The sequence below is a fragment of the Alexandromys fortis genome, unplaced genomic scaffold, assembly GCF_014885135.2.
Source record: "Alexandromys fortis isolate MF-2015 unplaced genomic scaffold, M_Fortis_MF-2015_v1.1 scaffold_225, whole genome shotgun sequence".
NCBI lineage: Eukaryota > Metazoa > Chordata > Mammalia > Rodentia > Cricetidae > Alexandromys > Alexandromys fortis.
The window spans coordinates 1,779,177-1,799,874 of NW_026068119.1; the positions used below are offsets into that span (position 1 = coordinate 1,779,177).

A 20,698-nucleotide genomic window follows, 5' to 3' on the forward strand; every position below is an offset into this window, starting at 1 on the left:
ATACAATGGAAGAAAGAAAGCATCTTCAACAAATGGTGCTGGCACAACTGGATGTCAACCTGTAGAAGAATGAAAATAGACCCATATCTATCACCATGCACAAAACTCAAGTCAAAATGGATCAAAGACCTCAATATCAATCTGAACACCCTGAACCTGATAGAAGAGAAAGTGGGAAGTACCCTACAACAGATGGGCACAGGAGATCGCTTCCTATGTATAACCCCAGCAGCACAGACAGTAAGGGAAACATTGAATAAATGGGACCTACTAAAGCTGAGAAGCTTCTGTAAAGCAAAGAACACTGTCACTAAGACAAAAAGGCAACCTACTGACTGGGAGAAGATCGTCTCCAACCCTGCAACAGACAAAGATCTGATCTCCAAAATATAAAAAGAACTCAATAAACTAGACTTTAAATTGCTAATTAACCCAATTAAAAAATGGGGCACTGAACTGAACAGAGAATTCTCAACAGAAGAAGTTCAAATGGCCAAAAGACACTTAAAATCATGCTCTAACTCCTTAGCAATCAGGGAAATGCAAATCAAAACAACTTTGAGATATCATCTTACACCTGTCAGAACGGCTAAAATCAAAAACACCAATGATAGCCTTTACTGGAGAGGTTGTGTAGGACGGGATACACTCATCCATTGCCGGTGGGAATGCAATCTTGTGCAACCACTTTGGAAATCAGTGTGGTGGTTTCTCAGGAAATTCAGGATCAACCTACCTACCCCTGGACCCAGCAATACCACTCTTGGGAATATACCCAAGAGATACCCTATCATATGACAAAAGCATTTGTTTAACTATGTTCATAGCAGCATTATTTGTTATAGCCAGAACCTGGAAACAACCTAGATGTCCTTCAATAGAAGAATGGATGAAGAAAGTGTGGAATATATACACATTAGAGTACTACGCTGCGGTAAAAAACAATGACTTCTCGAATTTTGCATGCAAATGGATGAAAATAGAGAACACTATCCTGAGTGAGGTATCCCAGACCCAAAAAGAGGAACATGGGATGTACTCACTCATAATTGGTTTCTAGCCATAAATAATGGTCATTGAGTCTATAATCTGCTATCCTAAAGAAGCTAAATAAGAAGGTGAACCCAAAGAAAAACATAAAGTTATTATCCTGGATATGGGAAGTACACAAGATTGCCGGGCAAAAAATTGGGAACTTGAGGGTGGGGTGGGAAGGGGTAAGGGGAGATGGGGAGAGAAAAGTAAGAAGGGGAGAATGGGGGGAACTTGGGGAAACGGGATGATTGGGAGAAAGGAAGGATAGAGGAGCAAGGAATCACATAACTTAATTAAGGGAGCCATCTTAGGGTTGGCAAGAGACTTGAACCTAGAGGGGCTCCCAGGTGCCCAGGGCGATGTCCCCAGTTAGCTCTGTGAATTTGGAGCCTGTCCTGGAACTAGCTCTCGTAGACCAGGCTGGTCTCAAACTCACAGAGATCTGCCTGCCTCTGCCTCCCAAGTGCTGGGATTAAAGGCGTGCGCCACCACCGCCCGGCCAAATATACCTTTCTTTAAAGAATTTTTTCAAAATCTATTTCTTTCATTATGCATCACCAAAGGGAAAGAAGTTTCTTTATTATCTGGTCATATTAATCTGAAAATTTCCAAGTTAAGGCCTTTCCATTTCAGAATGACAACTTAGAGTATGTAATATAGAACACATGTGATGGAAATGGGTCTTGTTTCTTATCTATTGCTTTCATTGGTTAACTAATAAAGAAACTGCCTTGACCCTCATAGGACAGAAAATTAGGTAGGTGGAGTAGACAGAACAGAATGCTGGGAGAAAGAAGCTGAATCAGAGAGTCGCCATGATTCTCCCACTCCAGACAGACGCAGGTTAAGATCCTCCCTGGTAAGCCACCTCGTGGGCTACACAGAATATTAGAAATGGGTTAGAACAATATGTAAGAGCTAGCCAATAAGAGGCTGGAACTAGCCGGGTCAGGCAGTGTTTAAAAGAATACAGTTTCCGTGTAATTATTTTGGGCATAAACTAGCCATGCGGGCGGCCGGGTGCCGGGGACGCAGCCTCGCCTCTCTTATCACTACAAACATGCATCAATAATTATTAATGATTTCCTTGATTTTAAAATGTTATAGAGTATATTGATAGTACTGGCATCCTAGTTACTCCTTGCTACACTGTGAAGTTAAGCAGAAGCAGCTGGAGTGGGGGCCAAGGCCAAATTATTTTAATGATCTCATCTTGATCTTCTGCTATATGGCTCTTAACTGATCATAAGCCCTTTCCTTATAAAAGTCAGAATCTAAAGAAAAATGAGAATTCTATTTCATCTCCATACTATGAGATTTGATCTTCTTTAGAAAACTTCTGGGCAGAGGAAGACTGACACAATAGGAGTTTTAGGACTCACAGTCTGGCTCCAAAGGGAGAACACAGGGATTTGAATATAAATAGCAAAGTTTTGTGGAATATTAGTTTAAAATGTGTTATATTTGTTTATACTGCAAAATATTTGCTTAATGATGCACTATTTTATGTTGCATCTTTTAACTCTGTAAAGCTGTGTTATTTTGCCTGCCTAAAACACCTGATTGATCTAATAAAGAGCTGTATGGCCAAGCTATACAGGAAATAGATAGATGGGGTTGCCATGCAGAGAGAATAAATAGGAGGAGAAATCTAGGGGAAAAGAGGAGAGAAGGATACCAGAGTCTAGTCACCCAGCCACCCAGTCAGCAATAGAGTAAGAATGAAAGAAAAATATAAGAAAGCTAAAAAGTCCAAAGGCAAAATAAAGTTAAAAATAAATGGGATAATTTAAGTTAGAAAAGCTTGCTAGAAACAAGCCAAGCTAAGGCCAGGCATTCATAAGTAAGAATAAGTCTATGTGTATGTATTTGGGAGCTGGGTGGTGGGTCCCCAAAGAGTAAAAACATTAACTACAGCAACATTATAGTAATACGGGATGTTTAGCATACACCATCTGTCCTGGTTAGTTTTTATTATCAATTTGACACAACCAGAGTCACCTTTTTTCATGATAAAATAGCATGAACAAAGATAACTTAAGGAAGAATTTATTTTGGCTTATGCTTCCAGTGGGCTAAATGTCAATAATGGAAGGGAATACATTGACACATGCATCTGTAGAAGATAGGTGAGAGATCAGATCTAAATTGCACAAAGGAAGTAGAGCTAACTAGAGATAGGGGTGAGGGTTAAACTCTCAAAGCCTATTTCCAGAGACATATTTCCTCCAGAAAGATTCTATGTCCTAACAGTTCCATCACCTCCCCTAACATCACCAATTGGGGATCAAGTGGTCAAATACTGGAGACTATGGGGGACATTTTTCATTATTTGAATTTCATAATGGCCATTTGGGGGTAAGATGGAATCCATGAAGAACTAAGAACTTCACTTTGTCCTAAAACTTACAGGGTTATCTGTTAATAATAGAACCTTTCTCAAAAATTTAAAGTCCTAAATGAGGGTCTGTCTTTGTCCTAGCTTAATTAGGTAAGATACTGATCTCTAGGCCAATTAACTGTGACCAATAAGATGGGAAACATGGATCAACTGCTTATCTCTAGACCAATCACCTAGACCATGGAGATTTGGAATTTAAAAAATAGCATATTCTGTTTGAAATATAATTAGAAGGGGCAATTTTTTTTTAAATACATGGTCTTATTTTATGGCTCAGGTTGGTCTAGAACTTACAGTGATCTTCCTGGTTCAGTCTCATGAATGCTGAGATTAGAGGTGTGTACCATCAAGCATTATTAGCAATTCTTTGGAGGCTTCTCTATTCCCAATATTAAGAATAAAACATGTGCTAGACAAGTGCTGTATCACTAAGCTATATCCCTGCTTCCATAAGAAGTAATTCTAATGAGTGAGGAACATAAAGAAAATGGTGTTTTTCTATACCTTTGTTCTTATGTAGAGCAAGGACTGTATACTAGATATTATGTTACATGCTAGGGAAACAACAAATGTATACAATGAACCTATTTTGAAATATTTACATTCTAGTAACTTTGAGATACGAATGGTAGAACTAACATCAGATTGTAAATCCTGGAAGCCTCAATTACAGTTCACTTTGCTTCTTGAGTCTTTGCCTTTCTCAGGAACTACTTATAGAAGTTTATATTAGTGAAACTCTCTATCTTGTGTGACAAGAACTTTCCATAGGCAGGTTAAATAAGGCTGATGTTCCTTCTTCCTCTATAGCCTTCCATATTGCTCAACGTCAAGACATATAGGAAAAGATTTCATTATCATCATCACCATCTGTAAAAATCAAAGCAAGTTTTCAGTAGCTACATTTGTCATAATGTTAAAGAAGTCTGGCCAAGAATAAAACCAAAACAGAAGGAATATAGAGCAAAAAATGTGAGAAAAATGATGCTGAAGGTATCATTGAATCCTTGGTCCCCAGTCACACCCAGTTCATTTCATGGAACTTTCTAGTTATATAAACAAAAATTCAGCATTATCTATACAAATCCTTGTACTGTGGAATAGTGGTTCAGAGCACAAGTTTTAGGGTTGGATAGGCCCACTTATGAACCTGATTCTGCCACTGGAAAGCATATGGACTTGAATGTAGTACATATAAGTAATTACTGCTACTATGATGATTAAATTTTAATACATTTATATACAAAAGAATTAATACAATTCCAGGTATAACACTGTTTAGACATGTCCTCTAAGTTTCTTGTATTGGATATTTAGTTCCAATGTAATAGTTTTGAGACATTTAAGAAGGAAAGGTTAATTTTGGCTCATTGTTTCATAAGTTTATATTTATGATCACTTATACTATATGGCATGAAGATGTCATGAAAGCTGATGCTTTTAGAACTCAGAACTATTAATTATATAATCCTCTTACTTTGTAATGTATCCAGATAAGTGTTTATTTTATAGCAATCCAAAATGGAGAAACATGGCCCTTATTACCAAGAACATGCTTCTCATCTTTCTATAATTAGAATGGCAGGACAATAGGAAAGAATTTGACTCACCCTCAGAAGATTTCCAGTAGGAAACACCAACAGCATGAAGACTGACAGGATGAGAAGCCATGTTTTTAAGTGTAATGACTACAGTGTCATGAACCTCAGTCCAAATGGTAGGACCCAGCAGACCTGTTAAAATGAGATGTCCCTCAAAAATTACTTGAAAGATAACATACCAGAGAGCCTGTCATTATAAAAGAGAGAATTAAAGTCACAGTGGAAAATCATGCCACTTTGAAACTGATAAATAGCAGTTATGCTTTCTACTAACTTTAGTTCAGCCTCAGGGTTGTTCTGAGAAATTATTTGTGATAAGTCATTCAATGTTTCGTTAATTCAACGATCTAGGAGAATAACATTAAAAGCAAATAAAACAAATGCAAAAGTCTTGAGGCATAAATAAATCTGGCATAGTTGAATAGTATGACTGAATTTATGTGAATGACCAGTAGAATAATAAAAAAATAAGATTAGAGATGTATACAGGGAAAATAATATGTAGGACCTTATGGGAAGAAGGGAGGGAGAAAAATGAAGAGATCATAGGTGATTCCTATGATTTAATTTCAGTTATGACAAATGGATAGATAGTCCAAAATACAGAAATCAAGAGGAAATTAAGAGTTATAGTCTGTGGATATCTTTATAAGATACTTATAAATGGTTTATTGAATGAGTTGGAGTCAGTGACATGAAAATATAAAATAGCTTTGATTTTCCAAAATGACCACAATTTTTAGTTGCATTCTGTGAAATTTCTTTCTTGCACTTTGATCAAGCCTAAATCTTTTCTAGTAATGTCCAAATACTAACAGACACTAATGTTTGTAGATCTTAACAATTTCTTTCCTTTTAAATGACAAACTTTGATGTCCTCTGAATCTTTTTTATTATGTGTTTTATTTTATGTGTATGAGTGTTTTGTTTGCAAGCCTTTGTGCACCATATGTGTGCTTGGTGCCCAAGGAAGTCAGAAGAGGGTGCGGGATCTAGAAGTGGAGTTCCAGATGTTTGTGAACTACCATGTAGGTACTAGAAATTGAACCCAGGGCCTTGCAAGAGTAACAAGAGCTCTTAACCTCTGAACAATCTCACTTGTCCTTCTAATCCATCTCTCCAGCACGATATTTTCTGAATCTTAAAGCTCCCTTAATCCTCCTGCTAAGTTTTGAAGAGCCTCCCCACAAAAAAACTTCGGTAAGTAAAAGTACTTTTGTTGGCAGCTTCATACATTTCCTGGCTTCTTTTCCTAATCCTCCTTCTCAAGTGGCCTCCCTCACATATTTCAGTAGGGCACATACCAAAAATGTTTTCCAAAGAAATCCTCAAAGGTAAATCTTACACATTCCTAGCCTTCTTTCATATAGGCTGCAGAGGGGTCATGGGCCAAAGGTTGAAGAACAGTTTATGCCTACTACATGAAAAAAATCTCAATCAAGGCTCAGACTTCAAATATGAGAGTATTTGTCACCTATAAAATTCTCAGCATCAATTCTAAGACAGGTAATGGTGGTGTTGCTCAGTAATAAAGCAATTGCTGGACATGTGCAAGGCCCTAGGTTAGATCTCTAGCATTGATAAAAACATTGTTAATGCAATAAATATCTTGTCTTTTTACATGCTTATTTGACATCTAAGTGGAGATAAAGAGTTGATATTTAGAATGGGTCAAAATTAAATATAGAAGTGGAGCTATTAGAACATAGACAAAAATGTAAAGCTTCAAAACTATAGAAGAAAAAAGTGGATTAAAGAAAAAAAGAAAAGGAAATAGTCCAAGACCAAGCTTGTAGAAGCCAAGCAGAGGAGACATAAAATCCAGTCAGTTTATTTTCCTGAAAGTAGCAGTTAAGGACATCTGGTTAAAGAATATATCCTTTGGTGACCACACTCTCTAAGTACAGCCCTGAGGTTAGGGATATTTGCTAGGAAATGAGTTAACTAACATCATAATTAGCATTCAATATTGTTTTCATTACCCATCCAGGGTGGCCTGGGCTTGGCAATGCTGAAAAGGTGGTCCATGTACTCTACAAATACCGTCTTTTTGTACATGATGGAGGTGTTGAATGGAAAAGATGTTGGCATTCTAGGAAGAAATCTGGATGAAGAAAAGAAAAGATCATTCATTTTTGATATTGTTATAGTAAGTTTTCAAAAGTTCAAAGTTTAACATTAATAAAATTTTAATAAACTGATAGAACAATGATTCTTGCTATTCAGTTATGAGCTTAGGATTCTATATTCCCTTTGGTCATTTCTTTTTATTTATTTATTTATTATATATACAATATTCTGTCTGCGTGTATGCCTGCAGGCCAGAAGAGGGCACCAGATCTCATTATAGATGGTTGTGAGCCACCATGTGGTTGCTGGGAATTGAACTCAGGACCTTTGGAAGAGCAGGCAATGCTCTTGACCACTGAGCCATCTCTCCAGCCCTGGTCATTTCTTAAATATAAAAATGCTTCTGATTTTAATGGAGACATCTTCTTGATCTATATATTTTCAGTCTACTAAATGAATAAAACATTTAATAAAAACCTTTAACAATGCTCAATCAAAATACAAATTAATCAAATCTAATATAATTAACCAAAGACTAATAAAACTAACATTCTATGTTTAACCATTCTTTTTTGATAACTCAAAATCCTAACATTTGGACATGTTTAACCACACCATGTCATACAAATTATTGTAGATTCCTATATAACTCCTCTGCCTTACTATAAATCAGAGATATTATGAATTCATATACAACTACAAGATGGTTAAACTAGTTCTCTGCTTGCCATCAATATGGATTGTTGACTTATTATTAATTATAGACATAAATTGATAATTATAAATATTGATTATAAATACAAAGTATTGATTAACTATCAATATAGACTGTTGATTATTAATTTCAGCATCATTATCATTCTTCCAGTCATCCTCAGACACTTAGGACCTGAAGTATGCATTCCCCAGAGAGAAATTCATAAACTGCATTTATTAAATGAAAAAGGGGGAATTCATGGGATCTGCAAGGTTATGCAAATCAGCTGACATTTAGAAGGCCAGTCCACCAGACATTTACACATATGATGGAGGTTAAATTCACATAAACACAGCCATGAAAAATATTGCATTTTGAATAGCTGGCTGTCTCTAACTGCAAATTCTGTTGTGTGATAACATGCTCCACTTCTAACTCAGTTTTGTGACTCTTAAGCAGTGTATTCCTCATATGTTGGGCACAATTTTCCTGTGTTCTCTTAGGATGACTTCACCCCCCCCCAAAAAAAAAACTAATCTGGAAAATAAAATAAGACAGTCAAACCCTTTGTCCCACACTGCAATAAAAAACAACTTAGAAGTCTGTTCTTTATAATTAATTCCTTAGCAGGATTATTTGACCAGAAGAAAGTCCTGTGGAGAGATCACAGGAGGAACTTCCACAGAGCTGAACTGCAGGTGTCTGGCCTTACTAGATCTAAGTCCTTGAAAGATTTATGATTAATTAGAGTGGTATTGCAGGTGTCTGGCCTTGTTATATGATAATCCTTCAAGAGACCAATAGCACCCAACTGACTAACCATGTTAGTCTCTGTCTCTTCCTTAGATCTCTCAATGTTTTAGTTTTCTCCCTTTGTAACCTGTAGTGGCCCCTTTAAGAGATGGCCCAAACCTCCTCACAGCTGCAGCTACGGTTAGCTACAAACTAGCTGATAAAATTTGCTGCGTATCTTCAAAGAACACCTGTGTCCCTGAGAATTTTCCTTGCAGATTTTTATTACTAACAAGTTTCTAATGAATGGATGTGTGTGTGTGTGTGTATGTATGCATGTATATGTGTATATGTATATGCTTGGGAATTTGTACCAGCAGAAAAAAGAAGACTGGAAGAGTAAATAATGTAGAAGGATAAAGAATGAAGGAAAATGAAGAAAAAGAAGAAGAATATTGAGTAATTAGAACAAGAATAAATTGAAATAGAGATTTGTAATAGAGAATTGGAATTAGAATTGATACAGAGAATTAGAGCTAAGAAATTATAGACAATTAAGACAAGAAAATTAGAATTAAAACAGAACAATAAAGAGACATGACTAGAACTGCAATCATGTGAATTCATTCTGTAACCTCAGACTAGAAATTTTCTAAGTACCTTTTGCTACTCCTCCAAGGCAACCTAACCAAACACTGGGAGGAAGTCAGCAGAGCTGGACTCTGCTGGCTTTCAATGCTTAACAGTCTTCTTAACAGTCAAATATCTGAACTGATACTTAGTTTTTCAGAGACCTCTGTCAAGATCTCTGACCAAGCAGGGCAAAGTGGGGCTGGCTTCACCCATATCATATTCTTCTGGCCCACTCTTCCACTTAGCCCTGAATTTCACTCCATTCCAGGGTTTCCAAGATACCTGAGAGCCAGTTGACTGGCTCTGCCAACTGAAGGCCTTGACAAAAGACATTCTATAGTGGTTGTGGGCCAAAGACCAGGGGTTTTTAAGGAAATTCTTCCAATAAATAGAATTTCTTTGTAGAGAAATGCATGGGGGAACTTCATGGTTAGAGAGCTAAGATAACTGTATAAACAGGAGGCTAGGAACCCCTCATCCTTTTTTGCCTCATCACACTCATGGCCTTACAGGAGATACCTGATGATGACTAGTTTCCGGGAGAGGCACTCACCTGGCCTTTTATAGATAGGTCAACATCATACACTAGTATAAAAAATTGACTATTGGTATACCACAATCCATTTGTTGGTGGCATTGATATATAATAGTAGAGTAAATAATGCCCCCCAATGGGCCAAACTTTAACCAATACTAATTGTTCAATATATTAAAAGAAAAATTGCACAGGGTTCGGTTATGTACAAACTATTCCTGTTATATAAGATTGTGTTCAGCAACAAATATGTTTGTTTTCTTTCTGGGATAGAGACATATTAGTGAGTGTAAGAAGAAGATCTTCATACTACACATTAATTATATGGAAAATTTCCATTGTTGAAGAAGCACAAAACATCATAGAAAAAATGTTTTATAATCCATTCTAACTTTGTTTCCTCTTAACATTTGGGAGTGTTGTTTGTATTTCCGTTGGAATTTTTGATATATAAATTCTGCCAAATGTACTTGGCAATAATTATTCCTGACATGAATTGTTCTTTCAAATTTTATCTAAAACCAGTTGGAAAACCATTATATTTTCTGACCTTTGCTTAGAAGAAGTTGAGCAGCTGCAGGAACAGATAGTGTAAATTTGAATTTCCTTAGCTGTTTATTTTAAACTTTGGCAGTCTGTCAGGATGTGTTTAGAGTCTGTTTATCCTGTTGTCAAAATAATCTAGATTACAAAATGCTAATGTTAAAACAAAAAATCTACTTTTTTCTAGTAAATACATGTGACATTCTGCTAATGAATTATTTACTTCATTAGATTTATTTTTAGTGTGGGTGGTATAATGTGTGTACTTGTGTTCATGTGTGTGTGTGTGTAAATATAGAGGTCAGATGTTGATGATGGGTGTCTTCTATCTCTCTCTATCTTATTTTTATCTTTATGTGTCTGTGTGAGTGTATGCTACATGAGTGCAGGTACCCGCAAAAGCCAGAAGATGGCTTTGGATCCTGTAGACTTGGAGTCACAAGTGGTGAGCCATCAAGTTGTAGGACTTTTAAGACAATTTTGAGGTCATTTCTGAGTGCCTTAGTGCTTCCCCCCACACCTCCCTGAGAATACATGCATGTACTGAAATGTTGGAAACTTTCCATCTCCTATGACCTTGCAGATATTCTCCAAATAGAGCTCCGTTTCTAGAATTGAAACAAGATAACCCACAGATGTCAACCAATGTTTTGACTTGGTCCCTGGAAAGGAGTCAGAATGATCCCCAGATGTTCCCTGTTGCCTCGTCTGATCTGGCAACCGCTCTCCAGCCCTGGCTCAGACCACTTGTTATTAGAAGCCCCTCTGAATAAGCCAATCCTAATAATTGGAAAACTGCTCCCGAGTCCCCCACCCTTGTTTCTATGGCTTTTCGCTTTAAAAAATGGCTTGTAACAGGCATTTGGGGTCCTTGGCATTGAATGCTATTGAATGCTAAGTGACCCTACCACAGCAGAATTAAAATCCTCTTGCTTTTACATCAATTGAGGTGTGACCGTGTATTCTTTGGGTGACTCCTCTTCAGTAGTTGGACTCTAAAGTTCAACAATGTGAGTGCTAGGAATTGAATTTGTGTCCTGTGTAAGAGCAGAAATAACTCAACCACTGGGCCATCTCTCAGGATTCCATCTTTTTTTTTTTAGAGAATCTGGAGCTCACTGATTCAGATAAGTTGGCTATACAGTAAGCTCCATGGATCTGCATATCTCTGCTTCCCCAGTGTTAGAATCTTTATGTGGATGCTGGTGATATGACCTCAGTTCTTCATGCTTGTAAAGCAAGCACTTCACTGTGTGAGTCACTTCCCAACCCTCCTAAATAAAATTTTATACCAAAAGTATTATTCATTGTGCCAGGCTACTAGATTACATTAAAATACAAAGCACTTCATGATGTATAATCATCTCCCTATTAATTGTTAACAAGAACAAACAGATAAGTGACCAACTTTTCAATATGATACCAGGCACCTGGTCCTCTGGGCTGCTACTCGGGTATTCAACTGCAGGCTATACAAACAATAAAATGAACCTGTATCCCTTTCTTATACCATACACAAAAAACAAGTATTAAGTGAATCAAAGACCTTAATGTAGGAGTTAAAAATATAAACTGCATAGAAGAAAATGAAGCCTAAGATCTGGCAAATATTTCTTACGTATTATGTCAAAAGTATAACTAAGTGTAACTAAGGTAAAAAAAAACATAAATTAAACTTCATCAAAATGAAAGACTTTGAGTTTGAAAGAATACTATTAGTAATGTGAAAAGATTACCCACAGCATGGGATAATAGTTATATAATATAAATCTTATACAGTTGTAGTATTGCGACTATATAAAGAACTTTTAAATCTCAATATTAAAATATTAAATATTAAAGACAATACAGGGACTGGAGAAATAGATAGTTCAGTAGTTAAGAGTACTAGTTACTCGTCCAGAGATACCAGGTTCGATTCCCAGCACCACATGGCAGCTCACAACCATCTGTAACTCCAGGGGATCAGATGCCCTTTCCGCCTTCTGCAGGCACCAGTAACACACATGGTGCACAGATCTACACGGACTTTTACTAATAGCCTCTCTTAGGCTCTCTTCATGGTAGCAAGCCTCAGTGTCCCTGCATGAATCCTTTAATCCTGGATCTCCAAATGCTATTGAGGCTGTATCTTCACTAATGGCCCCTCCTGGTACTCACAGTGCCAAGTCTCAGTTGTTCTCCATGACCCCTTTATGCCTTTAAAACCAGTACTACCTGTATTACTTTTATATTACCAAGTTAAGCTGTCAACATGAGGTACAGCTAGGTTACCTGTAGAGCACAGATTCCGTGTGATGACTCTGAGGAAACACCTCTCAGAAGATTTTACCTCAACAATGTTCTTTCTAACCCCCACTAATTTCTCAGTTCCAGTTAACCAGCATCAAGTTCTCAGTAACACAAAGATTTGACTTTAATAGTACTGATCTATTGTTAATCATATCTGACTATACAGTTCTAGCTGACCAGAACTACAGATTCTTAAATCAAAATATGCAATGGGCCTGATAGAGTCTTTATGTGACTCTAAAACTTCCCTCTGGAACTTCACAAGCCAGAACTCCATTCTCTGATTTCTCTTAACATTTTTATCTCCCATACTCCCACAGAACACAAGGTCTGAACACTCAGTAGCTTCTCCAGGGCAAAGTTCCAAAGTTCTTCAACAATCCTCCCCAAAATAACATGATCAGGTTTGTCACAGCCATACCCCACAATCCTAGTATCAATTTGTCATAGGGTACTATTGCCATGATGAAAACAACTTGGTGAGGAAATAATTTATTTGACTACATTTCCACTTCATCATTGAAGGAAGTCAGTGCAGGAACTCAAGGGAAACTTGGAGGCAGGAGCTGAAGCAGGAGCCATGGAGGAGTGCTGCTTACTGGCTTGCCCTTTATGATTTGCTCAGCAACCTTCTTATGGAACCTAGGGCCACCAGCCCAGTGACAGAATCACCCGCAATGGCTGGGCTCTCCCTCATCAATCACTAATTAATAAAACACTCCACAGACTTGCCCACAGCCCAGTCTTATGGAGACATTTTCTCCATAAGAGGTCCCCTCCTCTCAGATGACTATAAATTGTGTCAAGTTGACATAAAACTAATTAGCACAAGGTCAGAAATCAATGTAACAGAAAATAAGCAGGGTAATAATCTAATTAACAAAAATTACCTTGGATGGGGACTGGAGAGATGGATCAGCAGTTAGAGATGGTCATCCTCTTAAAGATGACCAAGGTTTGGTTCCCAAAACCCACGTGGTGGCTCACAACTGACTGGAATTTCAGTCCTAGGGGATCCCTCTTTTGACTGTTGTACTAGGTACTGAAGTGGTGAACTGACATGCACACAGGCAAAACACTTATTTACATAAAATAAATAAATCCATAAATGTGTTATAAAAAATTACCTTGACATCAATCTAACAAAAGAAGTGAAAGATTTATACAGCAAAATGTTAAAACACTGAAGAAAGAAATTAAAGAAGATTCCCAAAGTCCAGTTGAAGAGTGGGAGGAGTGAGAATATGAGCAAAGAGGTCAAGACCATGATGAGTATATACACTGAAACAGTTTACCTGAGCTAACGGGAGCTCACCAATTCCAGCCAGACTGGGAAGGAACAAGCATAGGAACAAACTAGTCCCTCTGTGGTTCACAGCTGCATGGCTGGGGCAGACTGAGGGGCCACTGGCAGTGGCATCAGGATTTATCCCTACTGCTTGTACTGGCTTTTTGGGAAACTATTCTCTTTGGATGGATCTTGCTCAGCCTAGATATAGTAGGGAGGGCTTTGGACCCTCCCCAAAGCAGTGTGCCTTACTTTTTCTAAGGAGTGGATGGGGTGGGGGGGATAAGTGGAGGGAATGGGAGGAGGGGAGGGAGTAGGAACTTGGATTGATATGTATGATGAAAAAAGATAGTTTGGGGGGCTGGAGAGATGGCTCAGTGGTTAAGAGCATTGCCTGCTCTTCCAAAGGTCCTGAGTTCAATTCCCAGCAACCACATGGTGGCTCACAACCATCTGGAATGAGGTCTGGCGCCCTCTTCTGGCCTGCAGGCATACAGACAGAACATTGTATAAATAAAAATAAATAAATAAATATTTAAAAAAAAGATAGTTTGTTTTCTTTTTTAAAAAAAAATAAAAAGAAAAGAAGATAGAAAGGTCTCCCACACTCAAGCACTGGAAGAATCTGTATTATGAAAATTATACTATCAACAACAATCTACAGAATCAATACAATCTCTATCAGCATTGCAGCTACATTCTTCATAGTAATATAAAAATAAGTATCTTAAAATTCATGTGGAAACAATAAGGATCCCCATAACCAAAGAAATACTCAAACAAAATGAATACTTACTGCAGGAGTTACTACTATAGCTGATTACAAGTGCAAGTTATATTGCAGAGACATGGTAAGCCAACCATGTATTGGCACAAAAGAAGACAGATCATGAAATTGAGTAGAAGGCCCCGATATAAGTCCATGATTCAACAGTCACCTGATTTTTGACAAATGGGCCAAAAAAAATGCACAGGAGAAAAGATCATATCTTTAACAAATGGTGTGGATAAGCTAAATATCTACATGTAGAAGAAACAAAATCCTTATCTCTCATGCCATACAAAATAAACTCCAAATAGCTCAAAGACCTCAATATTAGATATGAAACTGAAATTGCTAGAGGACAAAGTATGAAGCACACTTAAAGATATGGGAATAGGTACAGGTTTTCTGAACAAAAAAAATTTCTCATTGCTTAGGAAATAAGGCCAATCAACAGTCAACAAATGGGACTTGCACATCAAAGGAAACCATCTATCAAGTGGAGACAAACCATCTATTAAGTGAAGAGACAGCCTACAGAACAGAAGAAAATCTTTGCCAGCTATACACTGAACAGATAATTTTAGAATATACAAAGAAGTAAAACAAACAATAAACAAGAAACAAACATTCCAAAGGAGAGAGGCAACCAAGTCCCACCCATCTATGACACCTATTAATCACATTAATGACCAGTATGGCATGATAACCTTAAGAATGCAGTAGTGGCATGCTTACCTTGGTGGTAACCAACAGTTCTCTGATTGGACTTAAGACCCACTCAACATGAGGGAAACCATGCCTGGTAATAGAAACCTAGCTAATTACTCATTGCCAGTGAAGTCATGGACATTAGAGAAGAACTTGCAACAACTACTTTACTAAACTAATCAGCATAATCCCTAATGAAATGTTAAACATTTTTCCTGTCTTTTTCTTTCTTTGTTTCTTTATTCCTTCCTTCCTTCCTTCCTTCCTTCCTTCCTTCCTTCCTTCCTTCCTTCCTTCCTTTCTTTTTGTTTGTTTTCCGAGACAGGGTTTCTCTGTAGCTTTGGAGCCCATCCTGGCACTAGCTCTTGTAGACCAGACTGACCTTGAACTCACAGAGGTCTGTCTACCTCTGCCTCCTGAATGCTGGGATTAAAGGCATGCCCCACCACTGCCCGGCTAAACATTTTTCCTATATCCACAGATAATTTTAGTCTTCACCTCTCATCAGGGAAACTTTTCTTCATAACAAATGGAGATCATAAAAGAAAACCACAATCAATCAATATGCAAAGTCCCAGTGGATATCTATAAAACACTTCTATGCCTAAAGCTCAGGGAAGGTTTGGGGAGTGGGAGTGGAAAGATTGTAAGAGCAAGAGGAACAGGAACTTGCTGTGAGATTGTGTCTCCTAGTAATATCAGAAACTACATTCAAAAGATCTCATGGACACAACTTAACAAATGTGAACTAAACAAGCATGACACCAATAGACACGCCAAAGTGGACTAGGAAAAGTACAGGAGATCTCAAACCCATACAAAGAACTATAGGCAACTAAGAATGACAAGAGAAGAAAAAGTCTTCTCTGGAAAAGAACACATCAATTGTTATTCAATACCAAATGATCAGCCCTGAAAAAATACATATTAGTAACAATATACAGACTGAGAAGGTTATATTTAGGAATATATATGCACGTGCATATAATATATCCAAGCAATACAGTTAATGAATAAAAGAGACCATGAATTTTTAAATACAGCAATATAGTGAAAGATTTGGAGAGAAAAAAAAAGGAAGTGAAAAATGTAATTTCATTAGAATCTTTTTAAAAGTAAAATAAAAAAGGTATAAGAAAAAGAGAGAAAACTCATTATTTTAAAAGGCTGTGGAACTGAACAGAAAGTTCTCACTAGAAGAAATACAAAAGCTAATAAACACTTTTAAAGTGTTTAACATCATTAGCAATTAGAGAAATTCAAATTAAAACTACACTGACATTCCCTCTCATCCCAGTTAGAATGCCTATCATCAAAAAAAAAAAATCAAATGACAACAAATTCTGGTGAGGATGTTGGGAAAGAGAAACTCTATCCCATCGAGAATAAACTGATGCAGCCACATTGGAAATCAGTATGGAAGTTCTAAAAAGCTACAAATAGAACTACTATATGAACCAGATATACCACTCCTGGGTATATGCCCAAAAGACTCCATATTCTACTACAAAGATACTTGCATGCCCATGTCCACTGCTGCTTTATCCACAATAGCAAGGAAACATAATTAGCCTAGATATCCACCAACTGATGAATGGATAATAAAAATGTAGTACATATACACAATGGGATTCTACTTAACTATAAAAAAAAATTGAGCTGGGTGGTGGTGGTGCACATCTTTAATACCAGCACTTGGAAAACAGAGGCAGGTGGATCTCTATGAGTTCAAGGCCAGTCTGGTCTACAAAGCAAGTTCCAGGACAATCAGAAGATCTGTCTCGAAAAAAGAAAAAATAAAGGAAAAAAAGAAAGAAAATTAACAAAGATAAAAAGAAAGAAAATGAAACTATGAAAGTCAGAGATAAATGGATGGAGCTGGAAACAATCATTTTGAATGAGGTAACCCATACAGAGAAAAACAAATGTCACATATTCTTTCTTGTTTGTGGATCCTGGATCTGAATCTTTAGGATTGATTGTATAACCTGGAATAACTGTAGAAACCAGGAACAAACAAAGGGACAATTTGTAGAGGGTGAAGAAGGAGCTCTAGAAATAGGGATAGCAGGATACAATGGGAAAGGAAAAAAAGGGGGACTTAACTGGGAAATGGGAAGAAGGAAAACAGAGGGAAAGGAAGGAAGGAGGGATAAATACCACTAAGGATGTTTGGAAAAGTCATAATGAAATTTATTACTTTATAATCTTATTTAAAGATGCAAATACAGCCGGGCAGTGATGGTGCATGCCTTTAATCCCGGCACTTGGGAGATAGAAGCAGGTGGATCTCTGAGCTTGAGGCCAGACTGGTCTACAGAGTGAGTTCCAGGACAACCAGGGCTGTTACACAGAGAAACCTTGTCTTGAAAAAAAATCAAAAAGAAAAAAGTACATACAATACATATGTTCTCTCTCTCACACACAGACACACACATACGTACATACATACTCACACATCTTAATACAGTTATCCTACACAGTGAAATAATATTTCCTGGGAGCTATAGACTAATAAAAACCCCAGAGTGTTAGTGTGTCAGGCAAAGGATATCTCCTTTTGAGTTGTTGGGTGGGGTCCAAGAGACTTTCCAAAGCAATATAGGCAATTGTCATTGCTCTTGGCTACCTGTCAAAATATGAAGATAATATCCTATTGTTGAACACACCACACACAACATCCTATTGTTCAAGACACCACACACTTTGCTCGTGGACCTTGGAGGAATTGAGCTAGTATTAACCTGGAATCCCCCCTTCCTGAGGACTAGCATTCATACTGTCAGAAGGTGCTATGCAAGCTACCAAGAAAGAAAAGTTATTCTCAGTCCTACCCAGTTGTTCAGTCCAAGAGCAACAACAATAATGAAACCAGCAAGATGCCTCAGTAGTGAAATAGTAGCACTTGTATTGTATTGTATTGTATTGTATTGTATTGTATTGTATTGTATAGGGAGTAACCAACATCTGCCTAAATTGGATATAAAATCAATTCAGTTTGAGGGAACTCATTGCCTGGTATGTAAACCTAGACAAGAACCTATGACTGAAGAGATCATAGGCCCTACAAAAGAACCCACAACTATCCTATAATTAAAGTAATATAGTTTCCACCTGCCTTCTAAACATCCATCCTTATAGCATAGATAAGTACAGCTCTGACATCTCATCAAAGAAGATTCCTTTTGAAATAGATGGAGTCTATTAGAGAGAACCACAACTTGTCAAAATGCAGAGAATAAGTAACCATGGGGACACAGTCCCAAATGCAACATCTATAACTAAGTGGGTTCAGGAAACATCATGCATGGAAAAGCGGGCAGAAAGATTGTAAGATCTTGAGGACCAGAATGACTGTTTTTGATAGTACCTACTAGACGGAACAGGCATGTTCTACCATGAACTCAAATTTGAGAGGAAGTTGAGGGTGGGGGACATAAGAAAAGTTGTAGGGCAATAAGGGGGTAAAATGATGCAAATACAGTATACTCATGAAGAGTCTTGAACTTTGTAGAAATTGAAACTAAAACAACTGGCTGTAGAATTTAGGAGGCAGAGTCAGGTGAATATGAGTTCTAGGCTATCCTGGTCTACAAAGTGAATTCCAGGACAGCTGGAGATATATAGAGAGAACCTGTCTCAAAAACAAAACAACTATTTCATTTGTTCCAGCAAAAGACCACCAGAGAATCTGTTTGCTAAAATAACAACATGTCTGGGACTGTATTTCAGTGATAAAGCACTCATGAATAAAATAGGAGGCCTGAAGTCCACCCCAAACACCACAAAATAAGTGAAAGCCTAAGTGAATGAATGACTACATCAGTACACTATGATATTGGATAGAACCCTCCCTCCAAAATGATGATATTAATGTGTTTACTTGTATGACACAGCTCTTATACAGATATTAAAAAGAATGTATTTAGGTTGTGTCTACTGACCTATAGACAATTCTACAAGGTGTTTCTGAGTGAAAAAGTAAATAAAGTATGTATAGTATTCTAGTTTTTAAAAATTAGTAATGTGTGTGTGTGTATGCATGCACACACTGTGTGTTGAATAAGACTGGGTGATGTGGGAGAAGAATGAGGAAGTGAAACACAAACAACCAAAAATAGGTATGCAGTATTTGTGATATGACTCTATGTAGCATTTACATTAATACAATATATACATTGTATTTAAATCCTCCCCATCTCTTTTGGTATTTTGAGATAGGGTCACCAGTAGTTCCGTCTGGCAATGAACACACTATGTAGCCAAATCTGGACATGAATGCCTGATTTTCCTGTTTTCATATTCCTGGCTGTGTTTAAAACTTTATAGTACACATTTAAAGAAACACAGTGAAAGACCAGCATTGTGGTGCATGCCCTTAATCCCAGCACTTAAAAGGCAGAGGCAGGATGATCTCTGTGAATTCAAGAGCAGCCTGGTCTACAAAGTGAATTCCATGACGTAAGTGCCACAAAGTGAGACCTTGTCTCAGAACGAAACAAAACAAAAAATTTAAAAAAAATAGTCAGGTGGTAGTGACACAAACCTTTAATCCCAGCACTCAGGAGGCAGAGGCAGGTGGATATCTGTGAATTTGAGGCCAGCTTGACCTACAAAGTGAGTTCCAAGATAACCCAAACTGCTACAAAGAGAAACCCTGTCTCAAAACAAAACAACAACAAAGAAAGCCAAAAAAAAAAAAAACACAGTAAAACATAAAATAAGTAATTTCAGGGTTCAACTTCATAAGCAAAAATAGAACAAAGTGATCCAAATAAAATTAGAATTGATGAATGAAATTAAGAAACAGAAACTGTAGTAATAGAAAGACTAAAAAATTAATAAATAAACCCAAATATATTTGTTTTATTTCCTAATAAAATCAGGAAATGTTCTGTAAGTATTATTTTTAAAAGGAGAAAGAGAAGAAGATGGAAGGATGTAGAGGGAGAGAAATGTCAAGAATGACAAGGGAGATATAGTACAGACAGTACTTTGACAAAATAATAGACTATCATATAATTCAGTTTCAATACCTTATCAAATCAAGGTATAATAGATTTAAGAAGAGGTAGAAAAATTGAAATAGGTCAGTGACAATTATAATACTGAGGAGTTCAATTAATGGTCTAATCACATCAGATAAACCAAAGTCAAAGTCCCTTCCTAAAGATGAAAAGCTTCTGATGCAATGGCAAATATCAGACAAAAGTCTACCATATGAATATTTTTGAGAATTTCACTGTTCTAGTTCTTTCTATGGAAGGTTGGGGTAAGCTAAGGGGAATTCTACTCTTTCTCTCCCATGCTCCTTGCATCTTCACTCTCCCTCATCCCATCCTTCTCTCTAAACCACAGTGCCAACATGCAACAAAAAAATCAATGATCAAGCAACAA

General features: G+C 37.1%; 1 protein-coding gene across 8 annotated transcripts in view; it reads right to left on the reverse strand.

The window, feature by feature from the left end:
• F8 (coagulation factor VIII) overlaps positions 1–20,698 on the reverse strand; it is a 142,382-nt gene that overhangs the window by 117,738 nt on the left and 3,946 nt on the right. For all 8 annotated transcript variants that reach the window (XM_050124938.1, XM_050124937.1, XM_050124940.1 and 5 more), the window contains 2 exons: positions 7,020–7,141; positions 5,047–5,169 (listed from right to left, as the gene is read on the reverse strand). In XM_050124938.1, coding sequence (XP_049980895.1) covers positions 5,047–5,169; positions 7,020–7,128 — 232 coding nt within the window. In that variant the 5' untranslated portion in view covers positions 7,129–7,141. The remainder of the gene's footprint in view (positions 1–5,046; positions 5,170–7,019; positions 7,142–20,698) is intronic.